This window comes from Acanthochromis polyacanthus, chromosome 8 (assembly GCF_021347895.1).
Source record: "Acanthochromis polyacanthus isolate Apoly-LR-REF ecotype Palm Island chromosome 8, KAUST_Apoly_ChrSc, whole genome shotgun sequence".
In the NCBI taxonomy this organism is placed as follows: domain Eukaryota; kingdom Metazoa; phylum Chordata; class Actinopteri; family Pomacentridae; genus Acanthochromis; species Acanthochromis polyacanthus.
The window spans coordinates 2773972-2798350 of NC_067120.1; the positions used below are offsets into that span (position 1 = coordinate 2773972).

A 24379-nucleotide genomic window follows, 5' to 3' on the forward strand; every position below is an offset into this window, starting at 1 on the left:
AGTGGTAATGAAAGACCAGAGTGGATTATTGGTGGAAACACAACAGAGGATTATTGACGTGTGACTTCAAAACTGGGGGGAAAAAAAACCCAACATCGAAAAAGCAGAGAAGACTTCACAGCTTTCATGTGCGACTGTGATGGATTACAGCGCTGACACACACGCTCAGGTTCACAATGTGGATGTAGTTACAGTGAGGTAAAAACACACTGCAGGCTGGAACACTAGTAAAGACGGTGTGTAAAAGAAAACTCAAATAACCAACAAAAAACTAACCTTTTAACTCTCTGAATCCAAAAACCCACAAACATGTCTGAAAGGACTCTTGTCTTTTAAACAATCACTAATTTACACCGTTTATCTGACAGAATGATCACATTTCAAACCTCACAATGGCCCTTAATCATCTGTGCTTTGCTGTACCATTGAAAAATAGACAAAAAAACAGCTTAAAACCCAAATATTTCAACAAAAAAAAAATCACTTTACTCTCCATGTCTCATTTAAAAATTGCAAAAAAAAAAGTTTACGGTAACCAGATTCTGTAAAAGCCAAGAAATTCAGCACTCCTAACCGCAATAGAGAAGACTCAGCTGTGACCAACAGTGACGTGGCAAAACATCTGGCATTGCCTCAAGTTTCCTCTGATTCTAATCAAGGTTGATCTGTTTCCATCCAGTGAACGATGAGGCACAGTGACCTGAACTACAGTTAAAATAGAAGAAATGAACAAGACACTTTAAATGAATGCAGTGAACCTTTATCCACACCAGGTCCCTAAAATAGGTAAGTCATTGTGACATTCAGTCATTAGTTACGCTTTCTGAGCGTGTTTGGGATCCCTCTCCCTACGTCCATGGCAGCTTCATCCCGGGTGGCCCCCATGGAGCCCAGAGGGCCAGCTATCACCACGAAGACAGGAGCCATGCATGCGAGAGAATCGCTCCCAGTGAAAAAGCTGTTGAGTTTATCCATTATTCAGCAGACCAATAGTTACCAGTGTTTGCTGCTGGGTTTAATTACAACGGAGCTCTTAGAGACACTCGGAGGATACGCTGCCCATTAGTCCCTGCAGCTGCACAGCAGACCTGGAGAAAGTCCCTGAGATGGAGTTAAGTATGTTGGTTTTTTTAATCCGGAACCATGACTCAAGTATTTCCTACAGTGTGATATCACTATTTCGCAAGCAGGCAGAGGATCAGTCTAGTAAAGGTCAACGTCCACTTAATTGGAAGCAACGTCTGGACTGTCAAAAGCCAAAATATTTCCATTCAACACTGTAGAAAGGTACCAATGTTAAATATATATTAAGGTTGTAGTTTATATTGAAATAATGTTCGATTTAGTGCCATGTGTTTCTGCATGTCTTTATTATGCTAATGAGCCGGCGTCGTGGCAATGATATGTTTATTAAGAGTTAAATGTAGCTGTGCAGCAGGTTAATTAATACAAGTCACGTGAAGCTCATTACTATACATTTATTCTTTGGCTTGAACTGTTACTGCACTGTGCCTTTGTTAAGTCAGGAAAGTAATGACAATAAGTTTATTTTTGCCATCTGAAGTTATGAGTGTTAAAGTGCTGCTGCTTTGTATATTTCCAGTTTCAGAATAAGAGCGTGTCCATGTTTATATAGCAAGAGTGTTTTATTATGAAATGGAAGACAGGAAGTTCTACGTTAATAAGTTCCAAAAAGCGGCAATATGAGTAACTGATGGTGTTTATGGATGGAAGTACATAAGCTCATGATTGTAGAGCATTTGATTGCATTTTTGTTTCTAATACTTGTATTACTGGAGTAAGATTATGTATTTAGATTAGAGTTTATTATTTCCTTTTCCTTATAGAGAACCACAACTGCAAGTAAAAAACAATCAACCAAGTCTCTGCTTCTTTTATTCTATACTCTGGAGAAACTGGCTTCAAGTGGTGTTCTGGCTGACACTCATTGTGTGAATCTGGTGATAACACAGAACCACCTCCTAAACCAAGTTCATTCTTAATATCTTCCATACAAACACACTTTAAGTTTCACTCTCCAAGTCAGGAGGCATTACTCAACAACTATCATCACCTCTCAGGAGCTGGACTGCTGTCCATAGCTGTCAGCAGACCTCAGTCTGTAATCTGCTGATCATCCAGCTCTGAGCACAGAGCTTTGATGTTTCTCCCTGATATTTATCTGAGGAAAAACAAACACTCCCCGCAAAGCAGATGATATTAGATTGCCAGAGTTCAGTGTGAAACATCTTGAGAATAACTGCTAAATGTGCCTGTGTGTTTGCTGAGAAGATGACTGAATCCAGAGGAGGAAAATTAGCCAGTGTGAGCTCTGGGTCATGCAGAGGCAAATGCGATCTAAATGGGCAGGTTATTAAACGTGAAAAAGAGACAAACCGCTCTGTCAGACTGAGAGGCTGAAACAAATGATGTCCTTTGAGAAAAACTTTTTTAATGAAAGAAATTAAATTGTAATTTCTGCAGCGAGGCACCCAGCAGAGTTCTGTGAACCCCAACGCTGCAATGAAAGTGAAATCCAGAGTCCTCCTCCCCATGTCGCACCCCACCCACCACTGAAGTCGAGTAAATTATTCAGCAATGTTTTCTTTCACCATTTCACAGGAGTCAAAGAGGCTTGAGGAAGCAGCTGCACTTCTATGAAGCGCTGCCTCGTAGCTTTTCCTGTCCAGATAAAGACTCCTCTCTCTTGTACATTTGACGGTGCAGCTTGTAGGTCGACACGGCGCTTTGAAAGTTCATTTTTCAAGGATGTATCTGGCACGCCATGCCCAGGAAGAGAGGCCATCTGGTGATCCTAACATGAGGCAGCAGCGCCCTCCAATTCTGACCCACCAGGACATCCGCTTCAGCAAGGCAGGCGGACAAGGACATGAAGCAAGCAGGACTCGTCAGCTCAGACACACACACACACAGACATAGACAGACACACACACACAGGGGGGCATGTGTATATGCCCAGTTGCAGAAATGCTGTACATACTGCTGGCAGTGTGAGCTGTGATGACACCAGCAGGACCCAGACCGGTCTGGATACGCAACGTAAAACAACACATCCAGACTTCCAATGATAACTGGGCATCAGCTGAGGGTTATTTCACTACTGATTAACTTGTATTTTCTCCTATTAGCCCAGAAATGTCATCAATGTCCTTGTAACACAAATCCAGTCCAACATAAGGCAGCGTTTAATTGCCTTCTTCTATTCTGACAGAAACCAGTAATGTAAAGTTTACAGCGACATAAAGCAGCACATCCACATGTTTGGGAAGCTAGTACCAGGAAACTGAAATAATTGCTATTATATTTAAGATATTCATTGATGTTGAACCCCATTTACTAACTTATTTCTTCATTTATTTAGAAAGGACCATTTAGAGCAATTTCACCAGAGTTAGCTCGCTGCTAATTTGCATCAGTTGTCCCTGGGCAGGAAAAAAAAGAAAAAACAACCACAGAACAATAAATAAACAATGAGAAATAATACTAAACTTATAAGTCCACTAGTGTGAGATAATAAATAAAATGAGGGAGATGAAGTAAAAGGTAATCATCGGTGACAATCTGCAGCAGATTTAGCCAAATGTTGAGGCTGGTTCTAAATACTGAAAAGAGAAATAAATGTTCCATAGTACTGATGATTGCTATTTCTCTGCAAAATCCATCAGAGGGATTCACGTCCTTTAATTACCTCCCAGTGCGAAAGTTTTCACTGGTGATCCAACATTGAGATTTTCTAAACACACAGTCAAGATTTACCAGAACTGCCCCCTCTTCCACAACAATAAAGCGCTGATAGCTGAAAGTAAAAAACATCTCGTCAACACCATGTTCTGCTGGGAACATAAACCCTCCACTTAAACACCGCTGCTGAACTAACTGAAACTAATTTTACCCCATTGACATCACCCTTATTGATCACTCCTCTATAGTTGTGTTAAATTAAATCAAATACGGCTTCACATTAAAAGCATTCAACTGGTGAAACGTGGAGTGGACTTTATTGAAAAGCAGTCACAGGGAACAGAATGTATTTGTCGCTAACAGCCACAGATATCATCACGAAAATTATTTTCTGTATGTTTCTGGCAACAGTTTGAAATACTGAACAAGTAAACCAGACGCAGTGAGCTCTTCCAACTCTTACATCTGTTGTTCACTGGCAGTATTTCTGCTCAGAAGTGTTTTCTCACAGTTTTTCTGGGACCTCTAGCACCACATTACACTTGCTGCTACAATCAGTAACCACAGGGGTCTACCAATTAATCAAGACTGAAATCTTAAAGATTGTGAAAACTGAAATAAGCCCCAAACACTGTTATGCCACATCCATTTCTGGCCATTTCCATCAATGTATTTTCACTCAATTTCACTGAAGACTTGACAATTTCATCAAAAGGAATATAAAATCTCAGCGAATGCAGAGGGAGATGAGTGACACGTTCCTACGTTTCTTTGTAGAAGGATAAAAGAAAAAACGCACTGATGTGGAGGGAGAAAAACAAAGAGGAAAAGGCACTGAGAGCTCATAGAGGGGAAGCAGGTCAGACATGATACAAGAGCCGGCCTGATGGATGTGATTGCACTCTGTGAACCGGCAGAAGTCACAGCCTTTCTTCCCTTTGTTCAATAAAAAAAAAAAAACTTACTCAAGCATGCTGCAGACACATTAAAACAATACAGCCCGAGAAGCAAAGATGCACGTCGGATGTCAAAAAAAAGAAAGACGCAGGACAGGTTTGTGCAAATAAAAGCGAGGCAGCGAATTCTACCGGTGGGAGCAAAAAAATGAAGGCTTCACAGAGAGGGTTTGATGGCTACCTGCAGGGCATGAGAGAGAGGAAAATAGAGAGTGCGTATATGTGTGTCTGTGTGTGGATTCTTCAGAGATCATCAGCAGCTATTTTCTGTCTCACCTTGGATGACTTCTGGCTAAAGTTAACTTTCTTTAGCAGCTCTAATTCTCTGCAATTATCAGCATTCTGCAACCCACAGACGAAGAAAACTCACAGATCTCTGCCAGGCGACAAAATCGGAGCTGAAGAGGCATAACTAAACCCCGCCCCAGAATTAACCAGTGGTTTCAAAGTATTCGTGCCACTATCTTACCTCCTCGTTTTCGATCTTCAGAGTAGCCAGGCGAGACTGCAGCTGCTGGAACCTCAGGATGAGCTCCCCGTTCACTGGCGGCTGCACCGACACATGACACACCTGGAGGAAAGGGAAAACACACCGTCACAGACCCACAACCTGAAATTTCAACCTATTGTGGGAACAAAGTCACGTAAGCCCTGGTTTAAACAGGATACAGGCATTCAAATTCTTCTTGGATTGCAGGGCAAACCACAGTGACTTCTGCCAAATGAATCCAGACAGCCACACAACAACAGCTAGTAAATAGACATGATATCAGCGTAGTGCCAGCCAAACAGTAAAACTTAACACATGTTGAGCTACATGACTGCCGGGAGAGGAATAACACATGATTTGTCAAATTCAGTGCCCCATAAAACCTGAGCCGGCAGCCCAGACGCAGTAAAAAGCTGCACTTAAGCCACTGAATATCAGACCTCATTAAGTCTGAGACTTTTTTAATAAACTCTAAATTTACTTTGGTGTATCTGCAAAACATTTCAAAACTTATTTTAGCGGCTTTCTAAATACACTTTTGATCATTTTTAGTGTCCCAATTTAATTTTAAATCCCAGAACAAACGCACAATTATTAGATTTCATCGTCAAAACACTATTGTTCAGCGCTACGTACTTCGTCGCCCATGTGAGGCTGGAACTCGAATTTTGCCGGTGGGCAGAAAGCCGTGGGGTACATCTCCATGAACCTCTGTCGGTCACTCCGTGGGTCCAGACTGTCCACAGCATTTTCGATGATGTCCAGACCCTCGTGGCGTGACGTCTCCAGGTTGTATTCTGCTGACAGGTAGGTCCGCAGGGCCCGATTCAGACTGGCATGGTAGCCCAAGTCACAGCACTGGATAGAAAAAAAGGGGACCAGATCAATCTTACTCATGGTGAAAATTAATGGTTATCATAAAAAAGATAATGATATAAAACTAAGACGGGTCTCCTGGAAAAGTTCTACAAAGCTGGAGAAACGAAGAATCTTTGGTACAAATCAGCAAAAGAACAAAATGATCCCACAGGTGCATAAGTATACCACTGATTATTTAATATTTGTTTATTTATATTCTATGTTGTAAACATGTATATAAACACATTCGACTGATGGTCGAAATGGAAAAGGGCTCGGAGGAAATGAGCTCATGCTTCGTCCTACTCCTTTTCAGATATGCTGAGTTATTAGTTTTTTGCTTTGTTTTATTATGTTTGCTTGTTTTGTTGTGTTTTATATTGTTTTGAACATTTACATTTGTTTTTGCGGCTTTTTTTCTCACGTCTGAAATAAAACATTCATTCATACTATTGGCTGATATCACAGACACATCAGTATAGTTACAGAACATAATGCAGAAAAAGATCATTGGGATCATTCAGAAATAGCTTGATCACATAACTTGTGCAGCAGAGTTGCTCCAACTCGTGACAATTCTCTCAGTACTGTCTGCAGCACATGCAGCAGAGTACACATCACAGCTGAGCAGATATCGGTGTAGAGTCGGCTGGTGTCGTCACAGTAAGTTGCTAACTAGTTTGTAAAATGTGTATCCCTTTTCAAAAACCTCTTACATACAGTATGGCAGTGGTTGGCAACTGGCGGCCCAAAACTGGCCCCTCAGGAATATCTGGCCCGCCAGATGATTTTGAAAATTTGATTTGGCACGGAGCCAAGCCAGTCCGTCACCGCAACATGAAACTCGCGTGGTCGACTGCTGCCGAGCATTTCTGCGTTTGTGCTAGTGGTCGGGCACGGTTGTACCAGCCAGATTTCACTGAGCAACAGTGTGTGCATCTCGGGAGTCATTTTTAATACATCTGTGATCAGAATTGAGACGTGTGTCCCAAGCAGCGGCGATCAGCTGTAGAAGCTCCGCTGCTCGCGGTATCGCCGCCCCCCCCCGCGGAATCGGAGCACACACCCCCGCAGGTTGGCCCGCTGTTTGATTGTTTACAAACATTTTGGCCCGAAGCCACATCTACTTGCCGACCCCTGCTGTATGGATATATGACCACAGATCTAATATCTGCCAACATAATAGTATCGGCATTCTGTACTCCATTAAAACTGGAATCTGCGACTTATTTTTCCAGCTGAATCCATCTGACTGATGTTTTCTGATGCTGTGTGAAGTACATCAATAATACGATCAATTCAAAACCAAACAGTTCATTCTAACCACTTAGTCAAACTCTTGGATTTCATATGCAAATAACTGACTCGTTCAGTACCCAGTAAAAAAAAAGTCAGCTTGTTTGATCTGTAAATAAGACAAATTTCCATAGAAACATCCCAGCACTCTCTGAGCCAGCAGTACTGCCTCTGCGTTACACAACCTGAATGTTACTCCAGGATCTAATGCTGATTTTTAAGAACTGGAACCTTGGCTAAGGTCTCTACTCGGAAGACACACAAGCCCCAGGAGCACGCAAATACAAACACACACTCACGGTTACACATATACAAACCCAAAAATGGCCTGAAGGCTCAGCAAACACGATGCCACTACCAGCCTGCTGCTTGTACACTTTGGTTTTCAACTCTAAAAAGTCTCATCATCAATAAACAAATGTGTTTGAGGCTGCACATGCACTGCATCCCACACACAGCCACGTACGCACACACACCCTGGTGAGATGTGAAGGCTCGCAAGCAAAGCGGGGAGAGGGGTAATTTCAGCGCACAGCATGCCGCTGAACAGAGGTTGCATTTCTCTCTCTCCTTCAGTCCTGTCTGGAATATAAAACCCCAAACAATCCTGGCCTTCTCCTGTTTCCTTAGAAACGCCACAGAAAGTGGTGCAGTAAGTTTATTTCTCCAAAAAAATAGAATAACCCAGGTGAGCCATAATAATAAATAAGTCATGTTTATCAGTACGGTAGCAGAAAGGTCAAACAAAGCAATCTGTTTGCAGAGAACGAGTTCTGGAGTGAACAGAGTTATGAATCACGGCTGGAAATGACAAAAGCAGGGTCACTCCCACTCTTCATTCAGATTTTCGGAAAGATGTGGAAAAATGAATTCAAAACCGTGGCATGATGTCAGAAATACACATTATAACTAAATATAATGAGTGGGATTTCAATAATGACATGGAGAATGGAAGGAGGAAAGAATGGTTTTCATCACAAAAGTTAATAAGCTGCTTTAATTCTGTCCTGCACTGTAATTTCCATCCCACAGTCTGCTGTCCGAAAGCCTCTTTTATATTAGGCCCAGCTGCTTAAGTCATCAGTCTCCGTTGATTATGAATTTAAATCTCTTCTAAAGGTCAGTGAAAACACCCTTGAACGGTAATTTGTCTTCTGCAAGAGAAGCACAAAGAAATATTCGAAAACCTTCCTCTGATGGGAAAAAGTTTCTTAAAACGATGCCAAAGTGGGGGTTCTGTTTACGTAACGGCCAGAAAGAATCGCTCTACTGAAGATGAAGTTATCTCAGAACACAGCTGACAAAATCTGGCATTTTCATACTTACATCAATCAGGTCCGACAGGTCGTGGATGTAGTATTTGAAAACGGACGAGTTTGTCGCCTCCAGTGTCAGCAGGTACTCGTTCCGCGCTTTGATCGACTTCAGCTTGTTCTCCGAGTACTTGGCTTGACGCTGATGAGAGAATTAGAAGGCAAGAATGAGAAACAGACAACAACAGAGCGAGCGAGACGGAATGAATTTAATGAGCGGAGAATTGCCTTTTGACAAGTGATTGTGCTTTAATGTCTGTGCACGCGCTGCGACTCGATTACTGGCAAAACAACATTTTCAATAAACATTAGAGCAGAAACACGTTAAATTCTGTTATAAATAGCTGAAAAAGAGAAGGAACAAGAGCAGAGAAAGAAAAAAAGACAAACTAAAAACATCCTGCGTCCTTCATTTCAGCTTCCATCTGTCTCTAACCTCCACTTCCTCCAGACTAGACGAGCATGAGGCTGCTAGTTAGTCACCATCTACTGACCAATGGGCTCTGACTCACACACTGCCAGATCATCCATATTTTAACACTTCCCAAATGCATTCCTGGAAAAACTGTGCTAAAAAAAAATCCCTTCCTATGGACTTTAATCATTTACCACAGAGATTTAACAGGCAACAGGCGTATTCTCAGAAAACAAAGCCCGTTCATGTGGCTGCATTCGCCGTGTGCTTTCCTTTACTTGGGTTAGGGAGAGAAAACCAAATGCAAGTTTCCTGCAATTGTATCTAACATCAAACACTTAAAATCCTGGTCCAAAGTTTTATATTCTTGAGACTTCAGATGCACAATGCCTCAGTGAAAAGTAAATGTTGTGACTGCTGACTTCTTTTAGTTTAACCATCTGAACCTCAAGAAGTTTATGGATGATTTCCTCATCTTGTTTTTAAGCTATAATGGCAGAAATCAGTAAAAAAAAAAAAAAATGAAATTTGAATTTCTTTGCTAATTCATTTCACAAAAGCTGAACATCCTGGATCAACTTGTACAACGTTTTTTCAAGTGCTCACAGTTTGTATCAGTGCAGGAATGAAGATTACCACATACATATTTTGCTTCTTAAGCCTCCTATATTTGCCCTCTGTCCACTCTGTGTAAACAAAGCCTGCAGTTCAGCCTAGTTCAGTGAAAGAAGTACCAGGATTTTTGTCACGTGAACAGAATTGGTTACTGCAAACGGTATATTTGCCAAAATTTTAAAGCAGACATGTGGAATAAAGTTATTTTCATAAAATACAATGATTTTAGGATTACATTCAGTCACAGAGAAGTAGTCCAAGGACAGTTGGAAACTTCAACTCTCTGAGAGTTTCTGATTTTAGGTTCAGATTTGTTTATTTCCAGATGAAACCACAAGTCACACATGATTAATTCAAGGACCGTCGGAAGGTTGAAAAGCTGCCAATTTGTTTTTACAGTTCCTGGCTCTGACAAATGGTCTTATTTCTGTATTTTTTTTAGAAAAATAAGAGGGCTTTCAAACCACCAGCAGGTTTTGGGATTCAGAGGGTTAAACATAGTCATCATAAATTGGATTAAAATATTTCACGATTGTGAACTTGTGGCATTTTACCTTCTCTTTCATCTTCTCGATCTTCTTCACAGAGCTGCGCCGCTGGTATTTGTCCTCCATTCGGATACTGAAGACGGGATCGCCCCTGCCGATCTGCTTCTCCTCCTGCTTCTCGGCCTCCTTCAGCTTGCTCTCAGCGCTGATGCTCTCTGAGTGGTACATATGGTAGGTTTTCATGACCTGGAGACACACAAACGTTGATGAAAGAAAAGAATCTGGAAAGCCTCTTTGTCACGATTTTACTGTCAAGACCATAAAAAATGGAAACATCCTTAAACTGTGTCATCTTGGTTAAAAAAAACATTCATTGTTGGGTCAGTTTCTGCGGGTCAAAGGTCAGAATAATCCATCTTCATAGTGGAGACTGACCTTTTATTACCCACAACTAAGGCTTCTATCCTTTGAGCCACTCATCCATCACACATCGATTCAACTCTTCTCACAGCAGGACGTTCCTCTCTCAAACCAAACACAGATTCTCTTCTGGCTTTTTACATGTGGGACTCATTTAACCACAACAACCACAAATCCCAGCAGCAAAATCTAAAAAAAATAATGAAAAAAAGAAGTTTCCTTTACTGCCTATTACTTAAAAAAAATTATCCAAAAGCAGATTTGGGTTTTTCCTCTGCTTTTGACCGTAGTTTATTGAAAAGTCATCACAAATAACAACAAAAAAGCATTTTAAAATCATTTTACTAACATGGTATTTCTGTTTTGCTTCATTTTTGAAAAGAAGTGTGTCCTAATGTGTCCAAAAAAACATATTTACCATATTATCAGCATTTATTTTATTTTTTATGCCTTCATTGCTGTGCTTTATGTCGGTGAAACACACAGTATATGCTTCTTAATTATAGTATTTCTTTTTATTAGAGCTATAATTGAAAATGAGCTGAACCTGTTCACCCTTAACACTAACTACTTTACAAGAGAAATGCATTACCTCAAAGCTTGAGTCATCATTCTCATTTGGAGTTAATGTGTTGCTCATCCCACTCCATTCAACCATTAGGAAGTGACTCCACTGTACATATCAGGTAAACCACAAAGTACAAATAATGATTTCTTCAAGAGAGCTGAGAGAAAGTCTTATTAACAGCACTGGTGAATCACTGGCTGTGGGGGAAACAGTGAGCGAAATGTATCAGACTAACATGGAGTTGTGAGTGGGAGGATCCTCACTGATGTAAAATCAAGACTTTAGAGGAAGAGAGGAGACAGGAAGGGGAAATACAGTAGGTGGAGATGAGGCGGAGAGGAAATGAGATGAGAACAGAGAAGGAAATAAGAGAAGGGAGGAAATGAAAGGAGATGGGGAGAAACAAAAGGACACAGGAGGAGAATAGGGAAGAAGGAAAGAAATGAGGGGAAGCATGCAACCTGCTCAGAAGAGCGTCTCAAAATCTTTCCTAAAATAATCAGAAATGAGGAAGATTTTCTTTGACATGCTTGGTAATTTTGCTTTTTGTGCCAGACATTTGTTAAAAGTGATAAACTACACTGTGTTACACTTTGTCAAGCTTTTTATAACATGGATTTGGTCCTAAATGAGCCTCGGTACATGGCAGTTGGCCAAATGTACTGAAGTGAGCACAAGGGCAGAAAATACATTCAAACGCCCAGGAGACGGCAGCAATATAGGGCACCAGTGGTTTAACCTGGAATGAACCAACTCCAGCAAATTACAGCTCCACAACCTGTGTATGAAACACACTTGTCTGCACAAAACCTCAACTTCAGTGCAAATAGAGACTCACCCATCTGAAAACCTAAACATCCTTCCCCCAAACGGAGTTATTTCTGTATGTGTGGAACAACAAAGCGAAGCCTGATTTGTCTGGAGCTCGTCGCCTTTGGTGGGGTTTGGCCTAACTGGAACCAGTTTAGAGATGGGTGACTGACCTTGGGCCCTGTACTCCTCACTTACTGGTCTGGAGTCTGCCACGGCTGTGTTTACTTTGCTGCTCTTTTTAGAGGGACATATTTAGAGACGGACCAGACCTGTTATTTCATTGGCGGAGGCCGACATGGGGACTGTGGCTGTCTGATGCAATAGCAATCCTGTGTGTGTGTGTGTGTGTGTGTGTGTGTGTGTGTGTGTGTGTGTGTGTGTGTGTGTGTGTGTGTGTGTGTGTGTGTGTGTGTGTGTGTGTGTGTGTGAGAGAGAGAGAGAGAGAGAGACAATATGTGTGTCCTCCCACTGGGGCTAAACCAGGTCAAATCCAGAGTGTGGACACTGCTGAGAGTGACACACACTGACTTTGGAGTAACACGTTGTTGTGTTTGGAGCAGCACAAGGAAGTGTAACCAGTGTAGTCCTCTATGGTGAGTAACTGGAGACTCTATAAGCAAATTGAAGTGCTTTTCACTCCATCTCTTGGGAGGGCACAACAACTACCTCGCCTTGTGTTGCCATCAGTGTGCATCCCAGGTCACCATGACAATCAATGGGGATGCTAACACAATGCCAATGACTGTAACTCAGGTTTGATTTGTCTAAGATTTTTACTCTGTCAATGCCATCAAGCTTACAATACGGTGCAATGTCATTTTTTGGCAAACTTTAGGAGTTGCGTATGTTATGTTGACATGTATGTTCATCTAAACCATGTTTACCAAAGCAACAAAACTCAGAAACCACTCCAGAACCGCTCAAGGAACACAACCAAGAGCTCTGAAGTTAATTCCACCAATCTGATTGAACATCTGTGGGATGTGTGACAACAAGTCAGATGCACAAAGACTGCATCCAGCAACCTCCAGGACTCGAAGGATCAGTGCAAAACATTAGCTGCATGACGCCCTTGGAAATCATGTGTTTTAATGCTATGTTATTAGTGTGTGAGCTCCACATTATGTAATAAAAACCAAGCCTTGATTTCTTTCATTCATTCATCTTATCTGTTTCTGAATTTACTGGCATCTAATAGTGTGCAGCAAATGTAAGGCATTAAGGGAAGGTAGTAGGCTAGCAGGGCTGATGGCTGTAGTTAAGGTAGCGGAATTAGCTATTGATTTGTGATTTAAGTAGATGCACCAACGATGCCGGAGAGAGAGAGAGAGAGAGAGAGACAGAGAGAGAGAGAGACAGAGAGAGAGAGAGACAGAGAGAGAGAGAGACAGAGAGAGAGAGAGAGAGACAGACAGACAGACAGAGAGACAGACAGACAGAGAGACAGAGAGACAGACAGAGAGACAGAGAGACAGACAGAGAGACAGAGAGACAGACAGAGAGACAGACAGAGAGACAGACAGAGAGACAGACAGAGAGACAGAGAGACAGACAGAGAGACAGACAGACAGAGAGACAGAGAGACAGAGAGACAGACAGACAGACAGACAGAGAGACAGAGAGACAGACAGACAGACAGACAGACAGACAGACAGACAGACAGACAGACAGACAGACAGACAGACAGACAGACAGACAGACAGACAGACAGACAGACAGACAGACACACACACACACACCAACTTAGACCAAATGCATTGAATATAGTAGATGAAATGGCATTTTTATAAATAAGGCTGCATATGTTTGATGGTCTGGTGAAATGTTAATGCTAAACCTTTGAGACAATTTAACCTCTGAGTTTAAAGGTCCGCAGCCACATCTATGTTTGCCGTTCTGGGTTTCTCAAAATACATATGTAGAGTCTCCTGGTAAGCTCGTGGTCTTAAGCACAAACCACGTAATGTACCTAATTCTGACCGGGGAGCTCTGCTGCATGTAGAGAGTCTCGCTCTTTTCAGAGGCTATTCTGTCCATCTGCTGAGAATCTATACAGCGAGTCGCTATTTGGCTCCAACCTCCCAGTGTGGCTTTGCATGAGTTTGTTTTTAAGAGCAAGAGAACACAGCTGATGACAGCCATTAAAAACAGAATTTGCACCCTAATGAGTCGAGCAAACATAAAGCTGATACTTAACGGCTCTCAATAGCTGGTTCACGAGGTTAAAGGAGATTACTTTATGCTTTTGTACTGTAGAAGAAAACTTCCTGCTGTCTGAACAGTCAATTTGGTGGCGGTGTATTCACTCGAACATTCAACATAACATCCTTTAGATTTCTGATCTGAGCTGCAGGGTTAAAGATGTCAAGCTGTTGCTGATATTTAGACATTATTTAGCACAGCACTATAAACCATCACAGCAAAGATGAATGTACTTAAGTGCATTAGTGGAAAAAGGCAGTTGCTGCTACTTACTGTGTATAGCTCATTTAGGACTTTCATTAAGTCTTCCTGGAGCTGAAAGGCTATTTCCTTGCTCTGAAAAAGAAAGAGAAAGAAAAAAAACAATTAGATCAATGCACAAAATCACCATTATGACACAAAAAATACACAAATAGATGCTATTCCTTTAAAACCAACACAGTAGCTTTGTCAGTATTATCCACTGTGTTAAATCTCCACTGAGTGAGCTGCTCAGAAAATGCCCACAATTTACAGTATATAAGGTTTATATAAATGACCAGACGTCGACCTTGTTTCAAATAGTACACACTCAAACAGAAAACGGTGCATTTATCATTCTGTGTCAAGGACAGGGTTTGTGTGTGAAAGTGGTGTCGATGTCATGATAGCTTTTCCACTGAAATCATCGAACACCGCTTAAGTTTCTCCGTCCACATGCTCAACACATTAGCTGGCCCCCGCGACTGAATGTGAAAGATTTCCTCCAAATATGCTAACTCAATCAGCCATGCCACAAGGCTGACTCAGTAATACTATCACACACACGCCCACATTAATGCATCTCACGGTTGTGGGATACCGTTTAACAGCAATGGTGTGATGGACTTAGAGGGGCTTTTTCTATTAATTCAACCGCAGAGCTTCCATATTTCCTTCACACCGACTCATATACTATATCACATGTTTATGAGATTATGAGTCATGACAATGAATTTTTGATCTCTCCACTACAGTCGATACTACGCGCTGCTACCTGGATGATGTTTCAGCCTTCGCCCGCAACGCCAAGGTTTTCTCTAACCCAATTATCCTCAGACAAATCTCATTGTGGGAGCCGCTCCCAGCAAAAGCCTGCATGAGGGCTCTGAGAGGGCATCAAGTCACCGACCGCAGTGGGATAAAGTAGTGATCGACTTCTGATCAAGGAATGGAGGAGTTTTTTCAAATGGACATGGTAGCGGAATATAAATTGAAGCTATGTCTACAACTGAAGTCAGTCAGTATTAAATGGATTCTGTGGAGTTTTTAACCATAGCAGCCCTGGAAAGTGATGTTTTTACAAGTGGGCCCCTATTTTGCTATTTGTTGTCATATTCCCAAATCTGTAAGAGTCTGTGTGAACCCCCCCCACATGACGGCCAAACTTTGCATTAGCGTGACTATGCTATAAGGCAGCGGTGTCACATATGTGGTCCAGGGGCCAAAACCAGCCCTCCAGAGGGTCCAATCCGGCCCATGGGATGTCTTTGTAAAGTGGAAAAATTACAGAGAAGACATTAACTATAAAGTTGAAAAAAAATCCTAGACCATGACAAGCTGTTTTGATCATAAAGTAAAACACAAGATTTTTCACTGTTCTTTTGTTTTGTGTCCCATTTTTGTAAGATTTTTTCTTGCTTTTATTGTTTTTGTCTCTTTTTTGTCTGACTTTCATTGTTTGTCTCGTGATTTTGTCATTTTGTTTCTCGCTTTCGTCGTTTTGTGTTTTCTTTTCGTCTCGCTTGTGTTTTTTGTCTTATTGTCATTTTGTGCTTTGTTTTTTGTGTATTGTTTTTCTCAATTTGTGTCTTTTTTGTCTCACTTGTGTTGTCTCATGATATTGTCATTTTGTTTCTCGTTTGTCCATTTTTTTGTGCCTTTGTAACTTATTTGTCTAATTTTATCTCTTTTTTGTTTTGTTTTGTGTCATTTGTCTCATTTTTTGCTATTTTGTTTCAGATTCTTGTTATTTTGTGTCTCATTTCTGTAATATTTTATCTTGTTCTTGCAGTTTTTTTGCCTTTTTTTAATCTGGCTTGTCAACAAATAATCTGTCACATGCCGCTCGGTTGGAAAATTCACAACGTCTAAGCTCATAATTTGTGATATTTCCTCACGATTAATTTATCCAATATGTCTTGTTTACAATTTGCCAAAAATAAACTGTTAATTCTAGCAAGATTCTTCAAACAACAAAAAATGTTCCAGCCCTTGTTCAACTATGCTGAGCCGTTAGAAAACCTGCGGTGTCGAACAGTCACATGACAGAAATTCAGGGATTTTTAAGCTGAGCTGGGTTGAACTACAGGCTGTGCTTAGACTAAACAGAAGAAAACTTGTACTTTTAGCTGCCTGGTCCCTTAGTGTGATGTCATTGCCCTTTTTTTTTAATTTGCTGACTAATTGATTTTTCATTTTTAACTTTAACCCCCAGTCTTATTCTTCAATTTTTAAAACTGCCTTGTTCCTTTGTTTGTTACAATTGCTACTCTAGCTAATTATTCATTTAATTTATTATCATTTTTACTATTTATTTTTAATTGACTGCTCTGAATTGTCTCCTTATCTTGTTTGATTGTCTGTGTTGCATGTTTTAGTCAAAGCACATTGTGAACTCTGTCCTTAAGACTGCTATATGAAAAAAATTATTATTGTGTAAGTGTGGTAGAAAACTGAAAACGTAAATAGTAAAAATCTGTAGTTTTATGAGTTTTATTTTTAAGTACTGGTAACACCTTGTGCAGAGTCACCATCCACATGCCCATGATGAGCCAGAAAAGCCCTGTACAGTCATGTTTTTATATGATTTATAATGGTTGCAATGAGCTAACACTATCAATTTGTCTCTAATTCGCCTCATCTTTATTATATTACATGCTTTTAGCTGTGCTTCAGTTATTTTACAGTAGCTCCTCACATGCTACAGCTGTGTGGTTAGGGCAATAGTATACTAAACGATAGTGTAATTCTGAATCATATCTCAACGATACAGTGTATGGAATTTCCTTATTTGAGATCAGATGAGTCACACCTACTCTTTCACCTCGTACACCTGTGGTTTCTTGCAAGTGCTGGCAACAGGTAGCCAAGAGGCTCTACTCTAGCAAACACCTCATTCATCCCAGTGAGATGCTCATCCTCACACTAAATCACATCAATTTCCAGCTCCAACAGGACTGTAAGTATGCAACAGACAAAAATACACAACCTCTCACTCCTGTTGTTTACAGGACGCTCACAGGTAAAGCTGTTCGTGGTCCCAGCATGTGAGTAGGCAGCAAAGAGGATTACGCTCTCAGTCAGCGGCTGCCAGGCTGATATCTGAAATTAGAGAGTCACGCTATGTGACCTGGCCAATCAGCAACACCTACATAACTACCACCTGGGCTGTCAGCTTCCTGATTTGCAGCTCTTACTTAATCATGTTAAAAAAAAAAAAAACAGCATGTAAGCCTGGATAACGGAAATCTAGAGACACCAAACTTGGAAAAAAAGGTAACCTCGGGCTTCTTGGAGAATGTGGGAAAATCCATTAGCAAGCATCAGCTCAGTGGACAGAACCTTTGACTATCTGTCAGATCTAACACACATCAGCTCTTCCCCATTGAGAAGGCTGGGAAGTGATCCAAAGCTCAATGAAAAGCCTTCTCAGGGATCACATGAACTGCCAGAGTGTGTGTGGGTGAGTGGGAAGTAAAGCCAAAGATGACAGCAGCATTCAAGACATGTGCACAGTGCTTCTCACCAGAAAACCTACACCTCGCAGCATTTTAAACCCTTGAATAATCTCACCTTTCCAACTGCTGCTGAATGTAATTCACACATACCTCAAATTACAAGCGCTAACAGTCGCTCATCAAAGGCCGCGCTGTCTAACTGATGTCGCTGATTTAATCTGCGCAACTTATCCCCTTTCATTTTAAAGGAATTTCAGTTGGGGGGGTTTCCAATTCTGGCTAATTCATTAAAAGGCTCTTACAAATGGGTTTTCCCTTTTAAGTACATACCATCTGTATTCCAACCACATTAGAAAGATGGAACAAGCCCAGAGAGGAGAAACCAAGGCAGCCTTCAGGGAGTGGTGGGTTTCATATTGCCACTGAGATTAATCATGGTGTAGTGATGGCAGTTGTGTACCCCGCAGGGCCTCTGTGTGTGTGTGTGTTGCTCAGTATAGATCAGAGTGTCTTGTCACTGTAACACTGACTTTAACCAAATGACAGGGTAATCCTTCCTTTTAAATGTAAAAGGAATGCTTACTCTGGTTTAGCATCTTGACTGGAACATTAGCTGCCTTATTTACATAACGTTCTATGTTTGTTTGTTTTGTCCACAGACACCCAGAAGAAACGCAAAAAGACAAAAATGAAGATTTGTGGTTTAATGAGGAGTTCTGTGTCGAAGCATAAACCGTAATTCTATCTCCAGATATAACAAATGTAAAGTCAGAGAGCACAGATTTTGGTTTTAGCAAATGCTACTAACCTTAACTGTGAGCGTTAACTGCCGCTGTTGTCTGCCTAGAAATCTCATCACAAAACTCCTCATAAAACCACTGTCTTCTTTTCACAATCCTGATCATGTAAAAGTTGAACAAACAAGTTTGCAAGTGGTGTTGGTAGGTATAGTTTAGCTGCTTCTCCACTTGGTCAAAATCAGCGTTTTAGAACGTGTGGTTCCATCAGAAACCATCATCAAATCTAAACTTAATCATGTTATCAAAATTCTTATAATTTACATATCTCATCACAAAAATTTGCCAAAAATAAACCATCTGTATTAGCCAGAATCTGCAAAAAGATTAAAATTCTGCACTCCTTGATGCAACTGTGAAGCCATTGGTGACTCAATTGTGACCAAAACTAAAGTGACAAAAATGTTCAGTTTTAGCTGAACTGCAGACTGTTTTTACAGAGCTGATTGGACACAAGTATGGGAATATATTAAAAATGTAAGTAATAAAATATACATTTCTCTCGTATTGATAACATTTGGAGGTATTTAAACATGCATGCTAATTCCAGGTAATTCTAATTTTTGTGAAATAAATAGCTAAAGAAATTCAGCTTTAATTTTTTCATTTTTCATGACTTACTGTGTCATAACTTTATTATACTGCACAGAAAGACTTCTGAGCTCTGTCTACTTCCAGCCATGGTTGTGATATCTCCGTAGACTTTATATTGCAGTAAGGAATGTGTTCACAGTGAGGGAAAATGTGCCAAACACCACACGCACGCCCAGAAACTGCTTGAGGTTCAGAGGGTTGTCTTATGCCACTGTTATTAATTTGACTAATTAGTGTTCTGAACTGTTCCTTTTAGACACACTGCATCATTATGTGTCATTCTGAGCAAACATCAAATGTCTACTATTAATAGTTCATTTTCACAGCAAACTTTTTGACTTTTCAAAGTAGGAAAAGCACAGCTGATGCTCATAACATTGAGAGTAGTAGGACTTTGAAACTGAAACAAAAATGGAACTCAGCTACAATAAAGTTCATTATTTATATGTGCACCTTTCCTACTGTGACATGTTTCACTGCTGGAAAACTTTGAAGCTGCCTTAAGCCTTTGGAAACCCACCTCTTAGCTGCAGCCGCAGAACGTGACTTTCATGAATAAAACACGGGCAGAAAGCGTAAAACAAAGAGCCAGCTGTATGAATAATGGAAATTGAATACATGTGATCAGACCTGTTCAAGCATAAAGACAGACAGAGAGGTCCACTAGTTGACTCTTGTGTTCAAACAAAAAAAAGGGCTGTCTGTAAAGGAATTCATGGCTGCTTTTAGAAAGTGACCGCAAAGCTGCACTGAAGAAATAAATGCACAAGTCGAACGGCAAACAGGTCAACCGGAGGATGTTGACGGAGACACCAGGGCTACTCTGGGATCCTCCTCTGTCGCCGCACCTCACAGCGTGAAACGTGAACATACAAGGACATAAAAACACGGGTCTTTTGATGTGCAGGAAGGATGACAACAGTGCAGCTGCCTCCTCGAAGCTGCAAGGGAGCCCACGTAACATGGGGGACTTCTCTGTTGTTTGTGCCTCGTTATTGAGGCTCTGCTGAGATCAAAAGGCTCAGGGAGGCTTTAATTAGAGGGCGAGCTGTGTCTCAGGTCTCCTATGAGCTGGGACCTCCCACCAGGCTGCTGTTTGTCTGAACAATGTCACCTGGATCCACTGAGAAACTTTGAAGGGGCGACAATTTCATAATGTGGTGAGATATTGCACATACCTCAGCAGCGGTGATGCAGGTGGAGTAATGACAGGACAAGCATGCCGCTACACTACCAAAGACTTTGTGAGGATTTGGCAAAGTGCCATCAGAGTTGTACGTAAAATGTAAATCAGCACTGAAAGCAGTCTATCATTACAATCATCAAAGTACGCTGAGTCAGGGGAGGCAACGAGACTAACCTCTGAAAAACAACTGGTTCACATCTGGCCTCATTAGTCGATCCATGAGCCTTAAAACACTATCAAAAGGAAATGACTGCTGCAGCTTCCTGTTTGTGTGCTGGGGGTTCGAGTGAGTATTTAAAGAGCAACTCACAACCTTCTAGAGATGTTTATCACTTTCGAAACGAACCTAAACTTCTTGAAGATCGAGGGGTTTGCTGCAAAATGGAACAAGAAAAAGAACCCAGGGAGAGAAAAAGTTTAAAATTGACACAAAAGACACTCCTTCTGAAGAAAAGACACTTTGTAATTTAGGTCTGTGGTGAGTTCATGTGACTCCTGCAGCATAGGAGCTCATAATCTGCTAGGGAGTTGTCATCTTTGTGGTGGAACAGGCAGCGGATTGGTTTTGGTCATGAAGCCACGGGAGACGGAAGGAATACTGATCTGAAATTGTGGTGGCCAAGGTTCCACTGCATTACTCTAATTCAGAAAACTAAACCGCAGGAGCCCAACAGAGCATCATACCATCAAAGCTGAATATATACTGTACATATCCTGCATATCAGGCAAGTAAGTACACACTGATGTCAGATGAACGGGTTAATTTAAAAGGAAAGACCGTTTATATAACATGAGGGACTGGAGACACCGCTGCCCGATCTGACCGCCAAGAAAAATCTGGATTGTGTTAGCGGTGAGTTCGACTGTTTAGAGAATCAAAGAAAAAGTTACATCCGACCTCTTCTAGCAGAGGTCAAACATCAGTATAGTAAAAAGGAACTTTGAAAACCTAGTGGGGGAGGTTGTAGCAGTCCAAAAGAGACGAGGAAGTGGTGCATTAAATAATAAAAGTGAATTTGTGATAAACATAATTCACATGAGAGCAGAGAGAAATGAGTGCTGTATTTTAATTGGTATATTAAAGTCCCGAGATGAGCAAAGCCAACACTGACGTTCTCTGCAGACGTGTTGTCGTCAGCTAATTTATTTACAGACCTCCAGACTAACTTTATACATCTAACTACTAACTTTTTCAATTAGGTGCACCCAAAATTTTCCCTGTGCTGAATAATACATTATAAACGCAGCCTTTTCAGCTACGTCCCATGCACATTGGTAATTTCTTAGAACATTACATAATCAGTGTGTCAATTTTTTGCACATTTAACCTTTTCTTTTTACTAACCACAACTTAAAGTTAACGAAACAGTGGCTCCTCTTTGGCTACATTATAAGCTATAAGTTAAACTTTTATTCACTTCAATTAACGATTCAATTTGAAACATTGATGCTCTGACAGCTAAAGCATCATACTATCTGCAATGCATTATGTTGGCAGTTTTATCATATCTAAGTTTATTTGTGGTGGTGGGTAGCACAATGTGACTGTTGAGCATTTGGAGACTAATACAGTTTCGGAGCGGTAACCTGGGTTGCTTTCTGAAGTTACAGAAACACATGCAGTCTGTTGCTAATTCTTCCTAAACCTTTCACATGCTTAGATAAACGCTATGATCCAGCTGGAACCAGAGAAGCCTCTAGTCTCCCAGTCAGTTACTCCAGCATATGCAACACAGAGAGAGATGCAAATTATACCATTTCAGTTCCCATATTGTATGAGCATTTGACAAGGAAAAATCTTGAATCTTGACCCAAAAATTTGAGTGAAACAAGGAGTTACCCAGACTGAAGCAGAGTGATTTTCTCTACCTGGGCATTTCAGTCAAAGACACACAGACAGATAGCCTAGCCATGCTAGACCCATGTTTCTGACGGCACAAGGGTCTAGGGAAGCTCGACAGGGAGGGAGGCGGGCTAAGAGGTTGTCTTTCAAATCACTCTGCAGCAATTGGGTAGGTATACAACCAATCAGCGCAACAAATAGGCTGACGGAGTTCCGAGAGCACCGGCGGATTGTGGCTAAGTCCCATGAGCTTCCCAACCAGCGGAGCCAACTGGTATATTAAGGATTTGCCATATCCCGTCAGCATAAGTCCAAATACGTCTTTCTTCTCAATGAAACACTTCAGTGCCGTCCTTTGTTTATCTTTCAAGTTGAATTTTAGCTTCAAATCTTTAAGGGCTGTGGCCAAAGCCGAGTCGAAAGATAACTGTTTATTGTGCGCCGGTTGTTTCTGTCAGAATCGTCACGCCTCTGTCGTCACTTCATTACGCCCGCCTTCTGACTCTACACTTCATGGTGATTGGTCCGGCCAGTTTTAGGAGAATCCAGTCTCGAGCCTTATGGAGGGTAACTAGACCCACCCTGGCAGAGAATTAAATTCGTTGCCGTGGGTTGTCTAGCGCGGCTAGGCTAACAGACAGACCTACTGAATGACTAAAACCAACTACAAAGTTCCCACATTTTTTACCCCAACCTGACTGGAAAATGTAAACTGTGACGTTACACGCTGTCCACTGTGGTTCATAGCAGAAATCAACAGAATTATTGAAGTCCTGTACGGTGTAGAATACAGACGCTACTCTCATGTGTGGTAGCGCTGCTTTTATTGAAATGGATAATGTCTTTCCCTCCCCTCACCTTCTTGAGTAGCCGCGTTGAGTCCTCGCTGATCTGCATGAACCTCATGATGACGTTGTTGAGGTAGATGTCACTCAGTGTCGCATGGTCCTTACTCTCCCTCCTCACCTGGTTCAGCAGCAGGTACCAGCAGTTGACCGGTGACAGCAGATTCTGGTCTTTCCTGAAGGATTCGGACAAACATCAGGCGTCAGATCAGTTTGGGAGAAAACATTACAGCTGCTGCTTCACTTAATGCATTTAAGAAAGAGGAAGAATGGGAGCAGTGGTGATGCAGGAGGCATAAACAAAACATTTTCTTGCACAGTGATAAACCCACTCCGTAGAGCCAGTCTTTCTTCTTACAAATACATGTTCAAATATGTATTCATGGTCTGTGTCAGGATATTCCAACATTTTCCCATATGTCTGTTTCCATGTCAGGCTTCAGACAATTTGTCAGACTGTGACAGTTCCTCGACAAGCAGGATGTTCACAAAGTGTACCGGTGCCTGTTTCTAAAGCAAGAAGAGAGATGCGTCATAGACATCCCTTGGTGTTAAATGCCCCATATACCACTGGCTCTAGCCCTAAAAGCTTCTCCATATATTACTAGGACTACACAGGGAAGTTAGAAATACTTTGCATCAGTGACGTTTCTGGGGCAGAACTCGTGCAACGCTCTGAGCCAAGAGGGCTTTCTACAACCAGAAGAAGCTCCGCCACAGACTTTAAATACACAGAGACTGAAGTTAGAGAAGCTGCAGATGTATTTTAGGTGAAATTGGAAAGTAGAATTATGATCAAACTGTGACAGCAGAAGACAGACAAGGAAAGGAAGAGAAGTTGCAGCAAAGGGTGTAAGAATAGAAAAGATTTAGGAAAAAAACAGAGGAGCCCTGGGAGCCGTTTCCTGTGCTGTGTGTCGGCTGCTTCTAAGCTAACTGTAAGACATTGTCCAGGCCAGAGTGAGCTGGGGCCCTGTGAAAGCACCGGCCTGCAGGCGGACTTCCTCTGGGTTAATCTGTAACATTCCTCCTGCCTGCGAAAAAGACGCACAGCATACGAGCATGTATGCCTGTGCACACGTGTGTGCTTGGGAGAGGTTTTAAGGCCGGGTCTTGGGTCAAGTCTTGCAGGAACCATATGGAGTCTCGCCTCTGCTTCCCCCAACACAAAGTTAGTTTGCATAGACAGGCAGCACTTGTCAACACAACAGGTGAAACTCTGCACTCGGCGAGTGACCCAGCCCTGAACTAGCCTTCAGTCCTGGCAGCACATCTGCTAG

At 41.5% G+C, this 24379-nt stretch overlaps 2 protein-coding genes across 5 annotated transcripts in view; one reads left to right on the forward strand and one right to left on the reverse strand.

Moving 5' to 3' along the window:
- zgc:77752 (uncharacterized protein LOC393862 homolog) overlaps positions 1-24379 on the forward strand; it is a 411733-nt gene that overhangs the window by 322495 nt on the left and 64859 nt on the right. The gene's annotated exons all lie outside the window — the stretch shown is intronic.
- Positions 1-24379, reverse strand: part of srgap1a (SLIT-ROBO Rho GTPase activating protein 1a) — a 97440-nt gene that overhangs the window by 33602 nt on the left and 39459 nt on the right. For all 4 annotated transcript variants that reach the window (XM_022202302.2, XM_022202310.2, XM_022202326.2 and 1 more), the window contains exons 3-8: positions 23113-23275; positions 14410-14472; positions 10200-10379; positions 8629-8757; positions 5785-6006; positions 5128-5229 (exon numbers count right to left, since the gene is read on the reverse strand). In XM_022202302.2, the coding sequence (XP_022057994.2) occupies positions 5128-5229; positions 5785-6006; positions 8629-8757; positions 10200-10379; positions 14410-14472; positions 23113-23275 (859 nt within the window). The remainder of the gene's footprint in view (positions 1-5127; positions 5230-5784; positions 6007-8628; positions 8758-10199; positions 10380-14409; positions 14473-23112; positions 23276-24379) is intronic.